Raw genomic sequence first — 20,844 nt, 5'->3', positions numbered from 1 at the left:
TTGTATAGAAAGTGGGCTTCCCAGGGCAAAATGATCCCCCCTCTTAACACACAGAGCAGCTCACGGTAGTGATCTCTACCATTGTGAGTCCATTCCTTGTTTCAGTTACACACACTGTTGTGACAGTAATCCATGCCTGTATGCTGTGTGGGGTTTCTAGAGCTCTGGAATTTTATGCAGTAAAAGAAAATAAAGGGATAGTAATTGGGTCAAAGTTAGAGGGTTAAACCACTTTGTCCCATTTCTAGTTTTCAGTACTTTACCTTTAATAAAACATCTAAAGGTTTTAGTGACTCCCTTGAACATACTTGTCATGAACAAAACAAAGTTATATAGCTCCAGATTCAGTTTTTCATGCCCTGTTATTTCATAAGCGGTTCAAGCGCTGGAATATTCTGAAGCCATGTGAGCACTTTTCAGCAAATATGCACAAGTAAAAGGCTGCAAAGATCCGTTTATTTTATTATCTTGCAGTATCTATAAGACAAAGACAAGAACTGGCAGCACAATCTGATGGCATGTTTTGTGACCCTGCCCAGTTGTAATATATGGAACTACTAGGAAGTAATTCCCACTATTTGCAATGGATATTAGTTTCTACTAAGTGTGTTCAGGACTACAGCCTGAAAGTTTAAACTATGGATGGTGTGTGCTGTAGTAGTTCTGAACAATAGAGTTTTTAAACCAGAGAAGACAATTTATTTTAATTACTCCATAATTATCACCAAATGATGCTTTTACATTCCAACAAAGTGATCTAAATATGAAATTTGATAGAAGAATGTTATTTTAGCACTAGCCTGTATTTCTAGACAGTGTTCCACAGTTACTAAGTGTAAAAAAAAGAATTTTATCTGCTACATATCATTTGATGATACTTAAGAGACTGCATTTACTTTTAATTTATATCTCAATTGCTGCTATATCACTCTTTATTACAGGCCCAATGAAAATATATAAAGTTGATAGTCTTGCATAAGTCACAGTACATCAGGAATTATTTGTGGAAATGATCTGCTTCTTTTTCAGAGGGGAATAAGAAATGGGAAGGTTTATTATGAAAATCTGTATCATGCAATGAGTCAAGATCAAATTTATCAGTCAAAGTGAGATAAATTGTGATTAGGGTTTTGCAGTATGAAATAACAGCATCCAACTTGAAAGACATTGTCAAGGTCTGGCATGTTCTATCTAAAATTGTCGGGTTGTTGACTGTCAGCCTCCCAAGGTTTCTATATATAATGAAAGAACAGATCCACTGGGACTTCTGGTGGCAAGATTAAATTTGGTTAGCTTAATTCTATGTTTGGGACCAGAAAACAAGTCTCAGGAGATCATACCTCTTTGTTTATTTATGTATTTAAAGCATATTTACCCTGCTGTAAAGCCAAAAAAGACTCCCAGGGTGGCTGACAAAGATAAGTAACAAGATGTTTCACACATACCTCTAATGGCACATGATGGTAGCAGACCCACTTAAAACTTGACATAAAAAGTGGGAGGTGGAACAAAAAGGGAGGTATTTGCACGTGCACACACACACTAATTTAAAATGTATCAATAATCAGATCCTTTCATTTGTAGATATAGAACCCCAGGACTGAAACTGACCAGATTTGAAATTCACAACCCTGTGATACAAGCCAGTACTATTTTTCTAGAAAAAGAGGTGGCAGAGCTCACCATGAACTTCTCCCTTGTTCTCTTAGAATGGCAATGCCGCCCACCTGAGAGGTGCTGGAGCTGAGCTCTGGATTGGGGGGGGGGGGGAGCCCTGCTAGTAGCGTTTAAATTTCCCAAGTATCATCACAACTCTGCATGCCTGTGTAACAAACATTCCATACTTTCGAAATTTTAGCTGGCAACCATATCGCAAAACAGCACCTATCAACACACACATATTTATTAACCCAGAACATCCAGGCAACAGTGTACTACAAGCAGATGCCTGCCCGGCAAATCTCTCCAGATGACTCAGGTAAGAAAAACAAGCCAGAAACCAAACCAAACAAAATCCTAAGGATCTTTAGCTAATCTGAGCAGGCTAAAGATTCCTTTCTGACCTCGAATATGTATTGGGTTGCCATAATTTGCCCTTTGTCCAAGTTTGCTATGGTCCCATTTCAGCTGTGAACAAGAGTCCTGTGTAGAGCCAGACAATCATTTATGAGAACATTTATCAGAACATCAGTCTTTCCAGCTAGTCATCAGAATAACGGAGGCTACCCAGCACATTGCCACAGCACATAAAATGGATTGTATTTTAACCCAATAGTCCTAAGAACCAAATTCTCTGAGAAGCACTCAGCGGTTTTGAAAAGGTGGTGTTTTTTTAACTCCCCCAATTACAAAATGTTCATCCGTGCTACCTTTTCAAACCACATTTGCTACATGTGTTACAGTCTGCTGTATCTTCTCTCCAATGCCATGTGAAACACATTAAGCAGTTTCTTTCACCGCAGAATTATTCTGGCAAGCAAACTGCATTTCTCCAACGAGAAAGAAAATATGCATTCCTCTACGAGTAGAACAGATTCCTTAAAACAGAAATGGCGAACCTGTGACCCTCGATGTTGTTGGACTCCCAGCTTCCATCAACCCCAGCCAGCATGGCCAATGGTTAAAAAAAAAAAAAAGATTAATAAAAGTGAGCTGTATTCCAACAACATCTGGATGGTCACAGATTCCCCACCCCTGCTTTAAAATAAGCCACAGTGAATTTTCGCTGAGCCAACCATTTTCTCACTTTACTGGCAGGTCTCACGTCTGTCCAATGTCTTGCCTAGAACAACTGAGGGGCAATATTTGCAACAGTGTACACAGAGCATTTCTTTCAAGATAAACAGATCAAGTATAATAAGACTCAGGAGGAGGGGAGGGGAAATAGTGCGTCATCTGCAATTTCCATTTTTTCCATTTAAATCAGGAACTGATTGAATACACAGCCGGGCTCCATATTCATCTTCCGCCAGTATAAATTACTGGTTTGTATAGTCTAAGCCTCCAGGATAAACATACAATTTCTGAATCACTCATATCCCAAACAAGCATTTCATGCTTTTCTGAGCCACTAAACTTGCCCTGTTTACATAGCCCCTTCTCTCATACCACAACCTATATACAAGCTATCTACATTCAACTGTCATTGTACGAAACTGTTTCACCAATGAAGCTCTCAGAAGCACTGATTGTGCACAGATGTTTGTTCCAAAGATACATTCTTTGTGACTGTGCTCATCTTTAAAAAAAAATTAAAAAGCTGAATTCCTTATTTACCCCACAAAGCTCCCTTTCTGACTGCGCCCTTAAATCAAATGGGAGTAGCTTAAGGGAGAACACAAATGTCAAAGCAGTCAGAAAGCTGGCCGTCTTCCTTCCCTCAAAAAATAATAATCAAAATATTCCAAAATTAGACAACAGAGCATTAGGAAATAAAGTCAGAGCAGGAACAGAATGAAAGACTCAGTGGACAGCTCACACTTCCCTGGAGTTTCTCTGTTCTTTCCTGTATACCATCTGTTCACATAAATCCATGCTCTGCCAATTATTTTTGCCATCTCTGATTTATTCAAGCAAACTATTACCTGTTGTAATAATATTAGAGTAGGCTCAGACACATCCCCCCTCCCTGATGAGCGAGGTGATATTTTCACAGTCACTTCCAGTCTGATCCCATGCATATTTACTCAGAATTGCCCTACTGATTTCAATGGAGCTTACTTTCAAGTAAGTACAATGTGAGAGTGTAAGGCAGACTGGGATGTTATGCTTTTTCTTTCAGTGGACTTGCCACATTATTCCAAAATATGGTGCTGTGGCTGCTGAGTAGCATTAAAAAGGCCATTTGAACACACTTGCAGACTCCTTGACTGCTACTTCCTATATTCCAGGGCTGAATATAGGTTTTTGGAATAATTTAGTGCTGAGGCCCTGGTCACCTTGCATAAGAAATCTTGTGAAGCAGCTAGCGTTGCATTTGGCTAACTGTTCCTAACCACAAGAACTTTAAAAACCTTTTTCAAAAACCTTAACCCTAGCCATTTGGATGCATAGATGTTGAACCCCTTCAGAAACTGGGATAAGACAAAGAAATTACCACCCTTTGTCTCAGCCTATGTAGCAAATTCAAAGCAAAAGAATTCAATGCATTCTGTATCTACAAAGCAGCTTTCCTTTTAAGCTGGATCATTCTTATAGCCACCTCCAGAAGCTACTGTTCTAAGGCTCCTGTTTTTTAAACCAAGGACAGAATTTGATTGAGGTTTGTTTCACATTTGTACTCCATAAATCACAACAGAATGTTTGCTCTGCATGCTGGAAGTCACGGGTTCAGTTCCTAGTCCATTGGGAAATACTTTCTCCATGAGTCCCCAGGGTTTTAAGGTCTACTGATGAGGCTCTACTCCAAAGGGTATCTTTATGGGGGCTAAAATTATTTTATGTCAGGAGCAGAGGCTTTCCAGTTGTGGCCTATCTAAAAAATTTAAATTGTTTTATTAACACATTCTGTATGTATTGTATTTTAAAGTTGTTTTATTGTGTGTAAAATAAAACAAATTTAAAGTCCAATACACCCAGTTAATATTTCACCAGATACAAAGAAAAATAAACTAAAAAGGCTATCATGAATTCAATGCTAAGGGTTTTAATAGATAAAGTTTAGTTTGGGGTCTTGCCCTGTTCATCTCAAATGCAAGTGCCTACAATAATCAAAGGTAATGTTGCACCATGAGATAACTTCCTAAAGCTTTTTAAAATTAACATGAAATCAAAAATACAAACAAATAAATGACCATAATCAATTGCTTGATCATCAACTTAAATTTCTTGCACTGTGGAAGGCATTTAAGAATGAGATCCATATATTTTACAGCCCAATGCTGGTGTGTGTTTACTTACAACTGTGTTTATTCATTTTCTGGTCAAGTCAGAAAACTGGGGCTGCCCCTAATTCTAAATTACCCATCCCAGTGCCTGCATGACACCAGAACTAAATCTGGGGATGTCGCAAACTCTAAATTCTGTAGCCAGTGCTCTTGGAATTAATTCCACCACAGATGCTAAATGGTGCAATTGTTATACTGTTGGTTACCCATGAAAATCACTTTAACATACTATATTATATTGGGGGGTTTTAAGCAGGTTAAGGAATTAACCACACAACTGACATCATGTCAAAGGATCATTTGTAAGGAGGCGAAAATGACAGCAATGTGGTAGGCAAGTGGGACTTCTCACATTATTTTGTTCAGTGATTGGTAGAAGAGCTGACAGCTGAATTGTCATCTCTGCAACTCACATCAGGAAGAGAAAGCCTACAGGCTTGTCAAAGATACCAGGAGCAGACAGCCTTAAATGATCACACTATTTGCTCACAACCGGTTGGAATGTTACCAACTATCAGGCCTTCTATTTAGGAGGCACGATGCTCCGTAAGGAGAGTAGCCCGCTAAAACTTCTAGAATTCACATTTCAAGGTGCCAAACCCTGACAGACTGTAGACTCAGCACTGGTGGTGCAATTACAGTTGAGTCCAAACAATGATGAAGGCTCTAAAACCCCTGTAATAGGGGGAAAGTATCTCATCTTGAAATACTTCTTTATTCTGTCTCCTGGCCCAGCACTACCTTTGCTGCAAGAGATAACATTTGCAAGCCCCAATATATAGCAAAACATTTGCACTTGTGACAACCACAAAGCCCATAGCACTGAACATTCTTGTAGCCTACAGCAGGGATAGCCAATACGCATTCCAGCTATTATTGGACTGTATCTCCCATCACCGCCACTAGCCGTGCTGGCTGGGGCTAATGGAGTCCAACATATGGACAACACCACATTGGTTATCCCTGAAATACAATCAAGTGGCTTTTCCTTTTCTTATTCCCTTTCAAGACTTACTATGGCAGAAGTTTGGGATCTATTTTTGAACAAACACAAGGGCAGGCACGAACAGCCATGCACACTTCGGAAGGGAGAGATATCTCCAAAGCAAGGGTGAAGTCTCAAAGATAAGTCTACCCTAACTGAAAAATATCAAGGGGAAGTAACAGACATATTTACACGTACGATTGTGTCGCTACTCACCCTAGTAATAGGGTTGTCAAATCTGCAGATGACACAACCGTGATTGGGCTCATCTCTGAAAGGGAGGGTGAAATGGACTATAGAGATGAGGTGGAGCGGCTGACAGAGTGGTGCAGAGCTAACAACTTGCTCATAAATACAAGGAAGACAAAGGAACTTGTGGTGGACTTTAGGAGACAGAAGAGCAATGTCCAGCCACTTTTGATTGATGGGGTCTGTGTGGAGAGGGTAACAACATTCAGATTTTTGGGCATTGAGTTACAAGAGGATCTGTCCTGGAGTGTCAACACAAGGGGGCTTGTGAAGAAGGCGCAGCAGAGACTGTATTTTTTGAGAATACTAAGGAAAAACCATCTTCCGCAGAAACTGCTGCTTGCCTTCTATCACTGTGCCATTGAGAGCGTGCTTACTTATGGCTTATGTGTGTGGTACGGAAGCTGTACTGCCCAGGACAGGATGGGGTTGCGCAGTGTTGTGAAGGCAGCAGAGAGCATTGTTGGCTGCCCACTCTCCACCTTAGAGCGGATTTACGCCACAAGGTGCCATAGGAAGGCACTGGACATAGTAAAAGATCCATCGCATCCTGGTCACTGTCTCTTCGAGCTCTTGCCGTCGGGACGGAGATACAGGACGATGAAGACAAGAACAAGCCGTCTTAAGAACAGCTTCTTCTCCAGAGCGATCTCGGCCCTGAATGGGAAGCCCGGACTTTGAAAGTCATCAAATCTCCTTTGCTGTATTTTACTATATTTTTTTAATTGGTGTTTTATGTATTTTACTATATTTTTTTAATTAGTGTTTTTATGGAGCAGCCAAGTAATTTCGTTGTCCCCGAAGGGGGCAATGACAATAAAGATATTATTATTATTATTATTATTATTATTATAATTAGTATCACCTGCAGTGTCTGCAAATCAAGCTGCCATTATTTATCTGTTTGTTTCATGAAATTTATACGTATACCCCTTGATTGTATATATATATATCCTCAAAGCAGATAAAACAACAAAATCAAGAAGAATTCACAACCATACTTTCAAACATGCAAAAGCTAAAATACTAAAACAGATTAAAATAACCTAAACTTTGTAAACATCCAGGTAGGCTTGTCCAAAGAAGAATGTTTTTAGCAGGCACCGAAAAGGGCATACAGGAACAAAAAGCTAGCAATCCTAGACAATGCAACATAATTGTTTTGTGGGGACTCTGAAGCACACTTGTGTCACATTGTCCACAAGGTAGGAAATATTTTTAAAGGGTCTATACAAGTAAGATATGCTTAATGGACAATCTTTAAAATGCTGGCATCTTTTACCGACAGATTAGATACCTAATACTTATTTGTGTTGCTACGATCCTAAAGTTGTTGGGATTATTTTTTTTTATTAAAACCTAAAAAAAACCAACGGAATTCTAGATGAATTTCAAAACCAGTTTCTATTTGTTCTTCATTTGTTAGAGCAATGAATCTCGGGTTTCTTTTGAAAGACTATAGTTGGGTCTACTAGGATTTCACCACTGTGAAGAAAAGAATGTAACCCTGGATGGTATTCATTTCCTTTTATTGTAGGGTTCCCAAAAAGCCCTGAACCAAACAAACAGAGAAGCAAACCACATTCAGCTTCTCCTACTGATTTAAAAAACTGAGCATCTAAAGAAGTGAAACCCATCTGCCAAGTTCACCCACATATGAAGAATTTTTGTCTGAGCCTACAAGTTACATTGTATAATCGCAGTGTTTTTCCAAGTGGCCTCTGTTGGCGTCCAGAGGGTCACCGCATGCTTTTGCTCATAATTTCCCAGGGTTTTCTAGCCAACCAAAATAAAGCAAAGACTGCAAGCTTTGACAGACAATGTTTGGGTGCCTCTTCAATAAGGCACACATTCCACAATCCACTTATACCACAGGAGTCACATTGATTTGTGTAGTATAGATTACTATAGTATAAACATATGGATTGTAGTCTTCAAGCCTTCAAAACAAAAACAAACAAAAAAACACGCATGAGTTTTCCAGAGTTTGGGGTTGGGAAGTTCTCCAAGGGACATTCTGGATGCAAGTTCCTACCTTCTTCCATGTATCGTGTGAAAAATGGCTGCAGGACTGACCATAGTAGAAGTTCTCCATCCCATTCTCTCTGTGCGGCCCACACAGATTAAGTATTCTAAGAATATATTTGTTCTAGCTGGATATAAATCTGGACCGGCGCACCATGCACACCAGGTAAATTAAAAAATTAATGCATGCACCCATCATATCTGATGCATAGTTCAGTATTATGCTCAAGTAGAAAATGTATCACAAGAACCATCACTTAAACTCCACCAACAGCATGTAAATTCATAGTTTTAAGGAATCTGAGGACAGTGGTCTCATAACATGAATGATTGTACATCTTGCCCCCTTCTGCTTGTGCCTGCACAGCCATTTTTGAAGGACCTGACAGACAAATTCTGAAACACTATGCTGCGAAATGATCAGGACGAAAAGATTAGCAGGTCTTTTCTTAAGTTTTCTCATTTTTCACATATGTCAGTGGTTCTATCTAAACACAAATACATTTGCTTTCGAGGAAAACATAATTTGTCTTGATATTACGGGGGGGGGGGGGATCCTTACCTGTGAAAGCATTTGTGGCCTGAAAGCCAGCTTCCTGCATACTGCTCTCCCAGAAAAGTTTGTGATTCCAGTCTTAACCTGTCCTTTCCAGAGACAGCTTCCAGAGTTGAAGCTATCAAGTCACTTCCATCTTTGCTTGTCAGTGTCCATTTCTTCCCCGCAAGCTGGCATTTGGCATCATCCAATTCCCACCTGTTCCCAGGTCCCTTGAGCCCTTCAGTAAAAAGGATGTGCGTCAAATTCAAATGGTAAGTGCAGATCACATGCCTCAACCGTCCTGCCAGAGAATTTTGGCCACTGTGTCCATGTAAACGAAAGCAGTCATTCCACACATTGTTTTTTTTTAAATTCTCTTTCAAACTTTAGTTCTAGTCCTCAGCTCAGAAAACATCACTGGGTTTGCTTGCTTACTTTCCTTAGGATTCAGCCAGATGTGGTCTTCATTTGTCTTCTGTGTTCTCTTTGAGCTTCACCTCCCCCTCAGGCAAGCTGAGAAATTAAAAAGGAAAAAGATGTTTCCTGATGACTTACAGCAAGATTCACAACATTCAGGGAATAAGACCATGTGCGTCTGTGCACACGCAAACACCCCATTTAGTAGTGAGTGATTGCCCACATAAAAGTAGATCCTTAGACGGAAAATACTGCAATTTTGCTGAAATGCAAAATGTGACCACACAACTCTTTGAAATGCAAAGAGAAGCAGTGCTGAAGATGTCAATATGCATCTCTGAACATGATACGATTTACATTTCAAAAGCCATATTTAGTAAGGATGGGGGAGAGAAGTACAATAACAAAACTGGAGTTAAAAGGGAAAAGTAAAAAACACTCAAGGCCCTCAAGCCTATTCTATAAATTAATCAGGTCTCACCATTACCATTTTCTAAAACTCTCTTATAAAATATGACACTATGTACCACCTATTTTTGCCCTTTTGAGGTAAAACCTCAGAGAAAGTGCATATAGCAGGCTAGGAACAACTTTTGTTTTTCTTAAAACCCAAGTTGCTGAAATTATTGTTCAGCAAAAAAATTACCTTGCATTTGTGTTGGTTTTTAAAACATTATATTTTAACCGGGGGCTGTGTCCCTGCTCGCCATGCTCACCAACCCCTGCCCTTCTCCCCCTTGCATACGGGTCACTCCCATTTCCATGTCTTCTCCTCTCTCCTGTGGTGCAGCCCCACTGTGTGTGCACAAAAAGGTATCCCCCCCCCTTTTCCTTTATAGTTTTAAAAGCAGCTAGTTATTTTGCCATTTAGGACTCAATGGTAGTCATCTCCTAATCTTGGAGAATGTAAGCAGGTTGCAATGCGGATCCAGTGGAGGTGGGCCCCAAACCAGTCTCCACCTTAATTCTGATACTCTAGTCAGAATAACAGTGTTGCTTCCGCTCTTTTCCTTTGTTTCCCACCTACTGTAGGTCTGTGATGAGTGTCTGCTTTGCTTTTTCTGGAATATGTGCTTTGTTTTCAGTTGAGCCAAGGGAAACTGACCCCCCCCCCCCCGCCTTCAAAATATTACTGTATTAGAAAACTATTCTCTAGTGTTTTAATTTTCAAGAGGAAAGCATGATTCCCATAAAGCAATCTCCCTCCCTCCCTCATTCTCTCTGCTCACATTTTGAGGCTGAAGCTAGGGATAGTCTATTTCCAGAAAGGGAAACATACTTAAGGACAAGAGGCCTTCCTATGTAGGAAGACAAGCTGCACAGGCCTCTTTTCCAGAAGCCACCTATTGCGTTCTGTCTCGTATTACATAGTGGCATAGAAGCACTCTTGAATGTGGGCTGGATCCACCCACTTTTGCTGTTGATTTAAAAGGCTGATGACGGTGACACAGCTTCAGAGCTCATGGTCTAAAGGTTTTTATGACCCGGTCAGATTCAGTTGTGTTTTTTTAAATGGCATTCCTGGGTGTTGCTGGCTGAGTGTTATTTATTTCCCTTTCATTATTTGTAAAACCAAAGTCTGATTTCAACTCTTGATTCCTGGAATGTCCCAAAGCATCTTTGGCAGAACTTCTGCGAATCAGTACGTTCCACACACCAATTACAACAGCAAGTAAATTTGCTATTTGAAGGAGGCATCTTATTTTAACCAGGTAGAAAAATATTGTGTTATGAGTCCCGGGAAAGTGTTATATCCTTACAATAGGTGTACTACTCTGAGAGAACAGTGCAGACTGTGCATAACAAATAAGAAACATGTTTAAATGCATTGTGCAAAAAACTGCAAATACCTTCCCCAAGGCACTATACTTCAACTCCATTGTTTGCTCACCCCCAGTCTGAAAGGGCTATCATGTTTACAAAGAACCGTCACCAGCCTGGTGTACACATGTGGTGGATCTGATGTGGCTGAGGAAATATGGAATCCCAACAACATCTGGGGCAACAGATGTTCCCCATCTCAGGCTTAGGGGCAACCATATCTCTAATAGTGAAGAATGTGAAAAAACTGGAAGCAGAAAGCAGGAGCTTCAGACACAGCAGGCATGGCTCTGTCAACTAGGTATTATCACCTCTTTGACTGGCAAGCAGTATATGAAGCCCCTGGACTGACTATATGTGATATAAATATGATGACTTTGTGTTATTTCCTGGTCAGTATAGCAGACAGGATCCTACTTCCTGCATTTCCCCACTTTCTTGCTTCTGGACTCACAGACGTCCATGAAGGCACAGGTCAACTCTGTATCCAGGGTGGCTGTTTCCCAGTTCCATCTGGTACGCCAGCTGAGATCTTGCCTTCCTGCCCACTGTCTCACTAGAATGGTACATCATCTGGTTATCTGCCATTTGGATTACTGCAATGCGCTTTACATGGGACTACTTTTGAAGGTGACTCGGAAACAAGTAATCCAGAATGTGGCTGCTAGACTGGTGACTGGGAGCAGCCGCTGAGACCATACAGTGGTACCTCAGGTTAATAACTTAATTCATTCCGGAGGTCCATTCTTAACCTGAAACTGTTCTTAAAGTTAAACTGTTCTTAAAGGTACCACTTTAACTAATGGGGCCTCCCGCCGCTGCCGCACCGCCGCTGTGCGATTTCTGTTCTCATCCTGAAGCAAAGTTCTTAACCCGAGGTACTATTTCTGGCTTAGCGGAGTCTGTAACCTGAAGCATCTGTAACCTGAAGCGTCTGTAACCGGAGGTACCACTGTATAACACTGGTCCTAAAAGATCTGTATTGGCTCCCTGTACATTTCTGAACACAAGTCTAAGTGTTCGTGTTGACATTTAAAGCTCTAAATGGCTTTGGCACTGTATACCTGCAGGAGCTTCTCCATCCCCATCATTCAGCCCGGACACTGAGGTCCAGCGCTGAGGGCCTTCTGGCTGTTCTCTCATTGTGAGAAATGAAGTTACAGGAAACCAGGCAGAGGGCCTTCTCAGTAACTGCACCCACCCAACTGCACTCAGTAACTGCACCCACCTATGGAATGCCCTCCCATCAGATGTCAAAGAGTCAAACAATTATAAGACCTTTCGTAGACACCTGAAGGCAGCCCTGTTTCAGGAAGCTTTCAATGTTTTGTTTTGTCCCTTTATATTTTGCTGGAAGCCGCCCAGAGTTGGCAGGGGCGACCCAGTCAGATATAATAATAATTATATTCTCTGGGCCTAAAATCAGGTGTGGCTGGCCACCTACAGACCTACTGAAATAGGTATCCTTTTCTACCTGCATATTCAGGTCAAGACATCACAACAACAATATTTTAGAGGGCTTTGAGGCTTGATCACACCATGTGGTTCCTGGTTCTAGCCACAGAATACTGACACAGAGAAGTAAGCTGCCTTTTTATGTCAGTTCAACACCAAATTAGTTCGATAGAATAGCGCAAGCACTGATGAAGTCAACAAAATCATAGAAACAAGTGCACATCAGCATGTTGCTTTCCTAAAGTCTACCACTCCAGAAGATATTTTTACCATCTGAGCACAGTTGAGCTCTTGCAAAAAAATAGAACTCATTTATAAAATGCTTAATCATTCACAGAACAGCTTAATGAGCAGACCATGACTGCAAATGTATTGAGGAAATGCTCATAGAAATTCACATCTTCCTGGAAGGTTAGATCAGCTAGTGCTGCAAAAGTCCATCTGCTGTGGCCAGCAGCTGCTCAGGAGCCAAAAGAATCTAGGGAGAAAGCCCCTACACTGTCATATGCATTACTGGGCAAAGTGAGTTCTGGTTTGCTCCTGCAAATCAAACCATGCTTCAAGAATTAATTTGATTTATTTACACTGTCCCAGTAGTCAACATCTTCCGTCTGGGCGCTAAATAAAGAAGTGCAAATGTAGAACATTATCCAGACAAGCAAACAGAGTTGAAAGAACTGTAGACGCAATCGGCTGCAGGGTGTTCCTGGCACCAAGGCTCACAGAACTGAGACAGACAATGTTTTTTTTACAATTTGGAATTGGCAATCTCCAAAACAAGACTGATATGTGCAAGACTCTTCCACTGAAGAGAATGGAAAATGCATTCAATCATTGTCACAGGCAGTCACCTACTGCATTAATCTTTGTTATATAACAGAAATTATATGTGTACTTTCTATCTATAAACATGTGTATGTATTTCCTCCCCAACTGTACAATCCGATGCATGTTGATTCAGAAATAAATCCTACTAAGTACAAAAGGACTTCAACTGAGATTTTCTTTAACCAACTAAGCCTGCATCCATCTATAATATCCTTCACAAAAACACACTTGCCCAAAGAAATTAACCTGGAAAGAGCTCCACCAGGAAAAAAAATTCCTTCCATGATAATGATGCTTTAAAAAAGTAAGCTCTGAAGCAAGCATGAGTAAACTGAATTCAGTTTCTAGGTAGCCTGAAGGCTCAGACAAAGGTATACTTCTTCCATTTTGACTTAGTTGTATAATAAAATCCACAAAAATGCACTGAACACTCCATAATGCCAAAAAAAATCACCATATTTAGAGCTGAAGGAAACTTTCAGTCACAGGAAAAATAATAAATCCCAATATGAAAGCTTTAACAGCCTAATGAAGAAAGCAATAAGTCAGCTGCAATTTTTCTAGATAACAGTCAAGAAATATACTCTAGCCTGAAACTTTTCCAAAATTCACTTTGTTTCATAACATCTTAGCATGGAGACTAAATATCTTTCCTAACACAAAGAAGACTATGGACATATAATTCTATCCCACATGAATACAATTTGCTATTAATAATAATACTCCTCCATGTGTAATTTACTGTATTTATACACTCTAGAATAGTTAGCTTTGGGGCTAAGTATATAAAAAAGGAAAGGACCCATAACACTTACAATTTTAGCAACTAGAGAGACAATTTGACCCATATGCTTATGCCAAATAAACTTTATGGGGTTGTCAAGATCTGAAGGTAAGAGAGGCAGGGGGTTTTTTTGCAGAAGAAATGGGTCTATTGTGGGATTTAGATGTTAGATCAACTGATAAGTTCAGATGAAGACTTGTCTTCATTTTCCATATTGTGGTTTAAATATCATTTATCAGTGAGTGCAGAATGGCAACATCTGCAAATACAACACATGTTGGAGTCTGTTTATGCACTGTCTGCATCGAGTGCTTTGGCATTTCCTAAATTATTGGAGGGAATAAATCAATCTTCTCGGAAAGCTAAATCCACAACTGCTGCCTATAAAGGCCTATGGGACTTTTGGAAAGTTGATGTTCAATAACTTAAAAGAGTTGTAGAACAGGGAATTAGAATGTGCCATACAACCTAAACAATGGAAAATTGCTTTAGAATCTATAAGGAATGTTTTATATTTGAAACTTATCCTACAAAAAATGTTCTTTGGGGTATATTGGACTCAATAACATTTGTACAGGAAGGTAGTGTCAAATACACATTGATGCTGGAGATATAATGCTTGAAAGGCCTTGTTGAGAAATAAGATGTGGGCATGTCTGGTGATACAGTATTTTTGATCTGAAGTTGTTATCTGTATAAATTTTGTACTGCCCAAATTAAATACATTTGCAGATGTTCATGTACTTTTACAGTTTATTCCTGTATCATGGGGGTTAAAACAAAAGGGGTATTGCAACCCTTATGGTTGCTAAGAGACTTATACTTCAAGCCTGAAAAGGGTAAATACTCACCATCCATTTTGCAATGGTCTGCAGACCTCACTGCCCTGGCTACATTTGTATCTATAAACACCAATTTCATGTAGGTACCTATTTGGACACCTGGATGGCTTATATTGACCTTTATTCTTTAATTTTAGAGGAAAGTAATAAAGGCTATTGTATTCACAATATGAGCCAACAGTGTGTATAGCTATTGCGTGTCTTTTTCTGTCCTTTAAAAAAAAATCTATGTTTTTTCTGCTTTGTTAAATTTGACACTTAAAAAAGAAAAAAGAAAACCATGCACTTACCAGTGTAAAATGTGCTTATTATCTTTTCGTTGTCACGAAAGTATGCCCTGCGTTTGCATATCCCTTTAAGGCATCTGAATTCTCTTAGGCTCTATCATGTTCAAGCATGGAGGTCATATCTCCCCTCCATCAACCAAGTCTGAATACACAACCCAAAGTCTGCTGTCTAGCAAAGAAGTTATATAATTTTGGCAGTAGTGAACGCTTTGACAGCCCCATCTCCCAACTTCCCAAAGGTGTTATGTTCATTTTCATGAAGTATGTTCTATAATTGACTGGGCCTAGCAACCTGTCATTCAAAGCCACTTGGGCGCAAAAGGCAATATAGATATGGTAGCTGTAGCCCTTTGTCTCTCACCCTACAACCAACTCCAGGGGCTACTACCAACAGTAGAGGTAACGGATTTTGCAATGACAGTTTGGCTTAGTGTTTTACTTTCCTTTAGATTGCACCTATGCACTGACTTCCCTAAATAAACTGATTAATCTGATTTCTGGACTCAACTTGTTTCTGAACACTATTGTCATTTCCCCCCTGCCCTGCAATTGCTTAGAGTAAGACCACCTGGGTTATGCTACTCCTTTAATGTGCATTACTGTACATCAAATGTACTGCTTTATGGTTGTCAATGGAACAAGGTGTTGCTATCCATCTTCCACAGAGGTTAAGGTTGGGCAAGACAGATTTGCTCAAATGTCAGTTGGTGGCATCAACATTAAAAACCAACACTCTTTTCCATAAACACTTTCCCCTATTATTTTTACTAAAGAATGCCCAACAGGCTTTGACCGATAATAAATTAAAAGCTATTGGAAGACACAAGAATTACCCACGCTGGAGGAATGGCAGATGAAAGTCATGGACTATATGGAATCCGCAGAAATGACTGGCAGAATCAGAGACGAGGGAGAAGAGACGGTGGAGGAAGATTGGAAGAAATTTAAAGACTATTTACAGAAACACTACAAGATTAATGAATGTTAAAATAACATCAGATTGAATGTATAAGGTTATTGGAGTAAAATTTTAAGGATCAGAAGACCCAACATCTTAAGTTCTAAGCATTGAATAAGCTATATTAAGACATTCAAATCAGAAAGGAGGTTAATTATGACAGAGGGAAGGGATTTGTTGTTTAATTGTATGAATTGGAATACAGGGAAGGGAGACTCGGGGAAGTCAGAGAAACAAGTTAAGGCAAGATCAATATGAAGATAAGATTGTTTTTATTTCTGTTGTTTGTAGTATGTTATGTTTGTGTAATTCTGTATGTTTTTGGTGTATTGTTTGTTGCTTTTGTTTTGCTTTGTCGTCTTTTATGCAAAATCGAATAAAATATTTATATAAAAAAATAAAAAAATAAATTAAAAGCTATTTAGGAGGTGCTGACAGCAAGTCAGTACTGTAGTACCAAGCAACCTTAGAACCTTTCCAGAAACATTTTTAATGCAACTGTTTAGGGAAGTTTTTAATGACTGGTGTTTTAATGTATTTTCAATCTTTCGTTGGAAGCTGCTCAGAATGGCTGGGGAAACCCAGCTAGATGAGGGATATAAATTATTATTATTATTATTATTACTATTTTCTTGTTGTTGTTGAAGGCACATTTTCTCAGTACACATCAGAAAAATACTCTGCCACTAGGAAAATACTGTTTTTTTTCTGGTGCAGTGGATGTAATGGACAGACAGGATGAGGAGTGATGAGATGCAGTGGTGGGAACCCCCAGGGGAAGAAAGCTCAGAGCCAGGGGCTATGTGGTGAAATGATGATGAGTGGTCAGATGAAGAAAAGGGAGCAGACTGGGAAGAAGAGGTGTTCAAAGCTGAAAGGGCAACAGAGTTTAGTGAGCAGGAAGAGGCTGTGACAGAGAGCAGTCCAGAATCAAAGGCAGAAGCGAAGGCTGGAGAGGAGGGGGGCCAAGAGGCAGAGATGAGGCAGGATCTTCTTGCTGTGACCAGCTCCCCTCCCAGGTCTCCCAGAACCCACAGAGGATCTTCAGTCCTCGCAACTGCCTCATTGAAGCAACACCTACTGGGAAGAGTTGCTGTGCTCACTAGGCTTGAGCTGTTTTGTTTCTTTGAATAAAGAGTTAATTTTATTGACACTTTGTGAGTTATTACTGACCTGTTCCTGACTCCCACTTTGACAGAGTAACAGGAAGAGTGTGGAATAGCCAACATGTATTTCTACTGCCAATGGTCAGTTATTCCAATCCAAAACAATCCTCTTCCCCTGTGCCTTTCACCATTTTATTACTTTTTAAGGTATCTGTTTTATTAGTTGCTATTAATAAATTCATTTACTATTCATTATACACCTTTAGCCGCCAGGCAAAAACGTTCCTTTTTAACCAGGCCTTTGGTTGACCTGATCAACATACCATACCCTTTTAAAATGTGGCTATTTTGCGGGGAGGGGTATTATTGGGTTATTGCTTTTACTTTTATTTTATATACTGTGATCTTTTTATGTGAACTGCCCTGAGGCCTCCAGGTATAGGGTGGTATATAAATTCAATAAATAAATAAAAATAAAAAACAGTCATCAGAAAAATGAAAATTTTTATTTATTAAAATGGTTTATTAGCTCCCTTTTCCAGGATTCAAGGTGGTATGTGAATAAATAAAATAAATTTGACCACCAAAGGGAAATAGGAAAATGCTGTCACCTAGCACAAACAAATCTAGCCAACTAGCTAAGCAAAAGACCTAACATCCCTTCTGAAAAGTCAAAAGGGGAAATCACTGATTCTAGAGGAAAGTTCATTTAACAGCCTCTGATCAATGGGTGTAAATTGCTGCTCCTTTCCATGAAAGTCCTCAGTTCCACTGAGCTGAAACTCAGAGCTGGATCTAAGAAGTAGTGAGAGATATGAATGAAAGTGTTAAATCTCTTTCCAGTTTTATTCTTCAGAACACTAAGTAATCTCTAGTTAGAAGAAACTGTGAAGAAAACTTCCATTTCTTTTTTTAATAATTTTTTTATTTTATGTGATTTTTTAATAAGAAATCTTCCATTTCTGAATGAAAGATAAAACCAATATTTTCCATGCCTGTTTGCATTGATATTTCATATACCTACATCAAACAGTGCTGGTTAATATTCATCATGGATTATAATGTTTTTGGTTGGCTGCTGCACAACCAGAGAGGTAGTATATTTATAATTTTAGACCTGTCATTTGCAAGTTTAATACTGCTGAAGAATTTACACTTGGATTGTAATTGTGTTAACCCCAGTTTTGCAATGGTGGAAGGACATATTTATCAGTTAGATATTTGAATTAGACCAAGATAACTGAAAATATAAAGGCATGTCTCTCAAGACTTTGGGGGATGGGTTAGGGCATGGGATAGCAGTGTTTACTTGAAACCTTTGATAGGCTCTTCTCTTTGCTGCACATTTAGAATAGTGGCACAGAGGACCAACACCATCTCCTCTTCATTTCTGTTTCAAGTACATTCCTTGATATGCTCTTTTACCTTTTCATGGGGAAGCTGCCATTAAGCAAATGCAGCAATCACGTTTTGCTTATTAATTTGTTGATTCCAGTCAAGAGGAAGGGAAACAAAGCATTTGTAGCAGCTAGAGCACTAGGCATATAATGGAAGCTATCACGCCGCACCTTAAGTCCCGTATCTTTATCAAAGAAAACAAAAACCAACATCGTAGCATTATTTCCTTGGGTCATAAAACCTCAAATTATATCTGGTATACAACAATGAAAGGTTCTCTTTTGCACTTATCCATGTATATCCAAATATGCAGAGGCATACATTATTGTAATTAAAAATGAATTGCCCCCTACCTGAATCAAGAGTGGCTGGAAGATGAGTTCTATTGAAAATTCCAGTTTGAATAACTGACTTTAAAATCCTTTGCTTTTATGTGACTATTTCAAATCCTTTTCTGCATGTGACCTCTCTCTGTCGCTGGTTTTGAGAAGTGCCTTGAGGGGAAACTCCTCGGCTTTTTAGTTCTGCTTATGTTCCCTGGCTAGCTACTAAATCCCAAACTGCTGCTCATAAATACACAATTTTTTTTCAACACAGAAAAAGAAGGCAATGTGCCAGATTTCTGAACATTTATAATCAGTCATTATTTTAGCTTGGTAACCACATATATTCAGAGCATGAGACTTTATTGCCACCTTCCTGCATGCCATGTTATTCTTTTAATATGCACTCGCTTCGGGCCTGCGTTCCATTGAGTTCTATGGGACAAGCATGTAAAACTATATAATTGGGTGCTTTATTATTGCTTATTTCACATACAGTGGTACCTTGGGTTAAGTATTTAATCCGTTCCGGAGGTCCGTTGTTAACCTGAAACTGTTCTTAACCTGAAGCACCACTTTAGCTAATGGGGCCACCTGCTGCTGCTGCGCCGCCGGACTATGATTTCTGTTCTCTTCCTGAAGCAAAGTTCTTAACCTGAGGTACTATTTCTGAGTTAGCGGAGTCTGTAACCTGAAGCGTATGTAACCTGAAGTGTATGTAACCCGAGGTACCACTGTAGCTATATCCCTAGGGTTTCTGCTAACTTGAACCTTGGTCAGCAACCATTTTAGCAGTTTTCAGGCTGCCAGTGTTACCTCTAGCAACCAGCCAATCTTGCTGTTACTCACCAGCACTTGTCTCCCCACACCAGTATCCTGCTCCTCCTCATGACCTTCTGGGATTGAGTATTAATACAGTGGTGCCTCGCAAGACGAAATTAATTCGTTCTGCAAGGTTTTTCGTCTTGTGAATTTTTTGTCTTGCGAAGCACAGTTTCCCATAGGAAATGCATTGACGGTTTCCCATAGGAATGCATTGACGGTTTTAAGAAAAAGGCGCAAGACGTTTTCGTTTTGCGAAGCAAGCCCATAGGGAAATTCGTCTTGCGAAGCAACTCAAAAAACAAAAAACTCTTTCGTCTTGCGAGTTTTTCGTCTTGCGAGGCATTCGTCTTGCAAGGTACCACTGTAACTCCCATTCTCTCCCCTGCAGCTTTCTCCTCTTTCCCCTCCCCTTACAGGCCTCGTACATCAGATCTGGGGGGTTGGGGACCCTATGGAGATGATTAGTGAGGAAAACAGGGGGAGGAGAATAAACAGAAGTGCTGCTTTACCAGTGGAACTCCATGGCACTACTAAAGATACAACTCTTTGCTAGAAATAAAAGCTTTCAGGTCAGGCCCAGGTTTTTGCCTTAGCACACAACACCACTGAGCATAATCTCAAGTTTCTGTCTCTTGCTTGATGCTCCTCCTTTATCATTATTATCATCATAATCATTTATGAAATTTGTATACTGCCTTATACCCGTAAATCTCTGGGTGGCTTTAGCATTGTGCCATTTTACAAATCTTGCTCCCTGATTCATTGACTGATGATGTACTTATTTTAGCCTGTCTGATTGTTGCTGAAGTAAAACAGCAATTTCTATTTATCTTATAATCTTGTAACTTAACTGCAATAATGGGAACTATATTCACTTTTCTTTCCCCCAACATAGTAGGCAGAGGAGGGGGCCATATCTACTTTCTGTTACTAAGTTCACAAATGACAAGTATTTTATTTCTCATTTGGGTGTAAAATACTGAGGTCTATTCTCTGAAAGAAAATATTTCAAACAGTACATACCTCTAAATATCTCCACCCCCTGGGCAAACACAAGGATACTATCAAAATACTGCACTAGATAGACTATAAGATCCTTTAGCATTTCTCTTTTGAC

The 20,844-nt window shown here is 39.6% G+C and overlaps 1 protein-coding gene and 1 long non-coding RNA gene across 4 annotated transcripts in view; one reads left to right on the top strand and one right to left on the bottom strand.

Moving 5' to 3' along the window:
- Nucleotides 1-20,844, bottom strand: part of LDLRAD4 (low density lipoprotein receptor class A domain containing 4) — a 268,311-nt gene that overhangs the window by 166,189 nt on the left and 81,278 nt on the right. For 2 of the 3 annotated variants that reach the window (XR_014513691.1, XM_083450228.1), the window contains exon 1: nucleotides 8,708-8,844. The exons of the other annotated variant lie outside the window; for it this stretch is intronic. Coding sequence is in view for 1 of the 2 variants with exons in the window: in XM_083450228.1 (XP_083306354.1) it covers nucleotides 8,708-8,747 (40 nt within the window). In the remaining variant the exon portion in view is untranslated. Of the gene's footprint in view, nucleotides 1-8,707; nucleotides 8,845-20,844 lie in introns of those variants that run through there. 3 annotated transcript variants of the gene reach the window in all.
- LOC310682011 overlaps nucleotides 8,868-20,844 on the top strand; it is a 32,060-nt gene continuing 20,083 nt past the window's right edge. The window contains exon 1 of the long non-coding RNA XR_014513724.1: nucleotides 8,868-8,955. This is a non-coding gene — a long non-coding RNA (uncharacterized lncRNA). The remainder of the gene's footprint in view (nucleotides 8,956-20,844) is intronic.

This window comes from Podarcis tiliguerta, assembly GCF_965153285.1.
Source record: "Podarcis tiliguerta genome assembly, chromosome: 7".
Classification (NCBI taxonomy): Eukaryota; Metazoa; Chordata; class Lepidosauria; order Squamata; family Lacertidae; genus Podarcis; species Podarcis tiliguerta.
The sequence above is the reverse complement of the archived record's forward strand: the minus strand, read 5'-3'. Positions and strand labels throughout refer to the sequence as shown.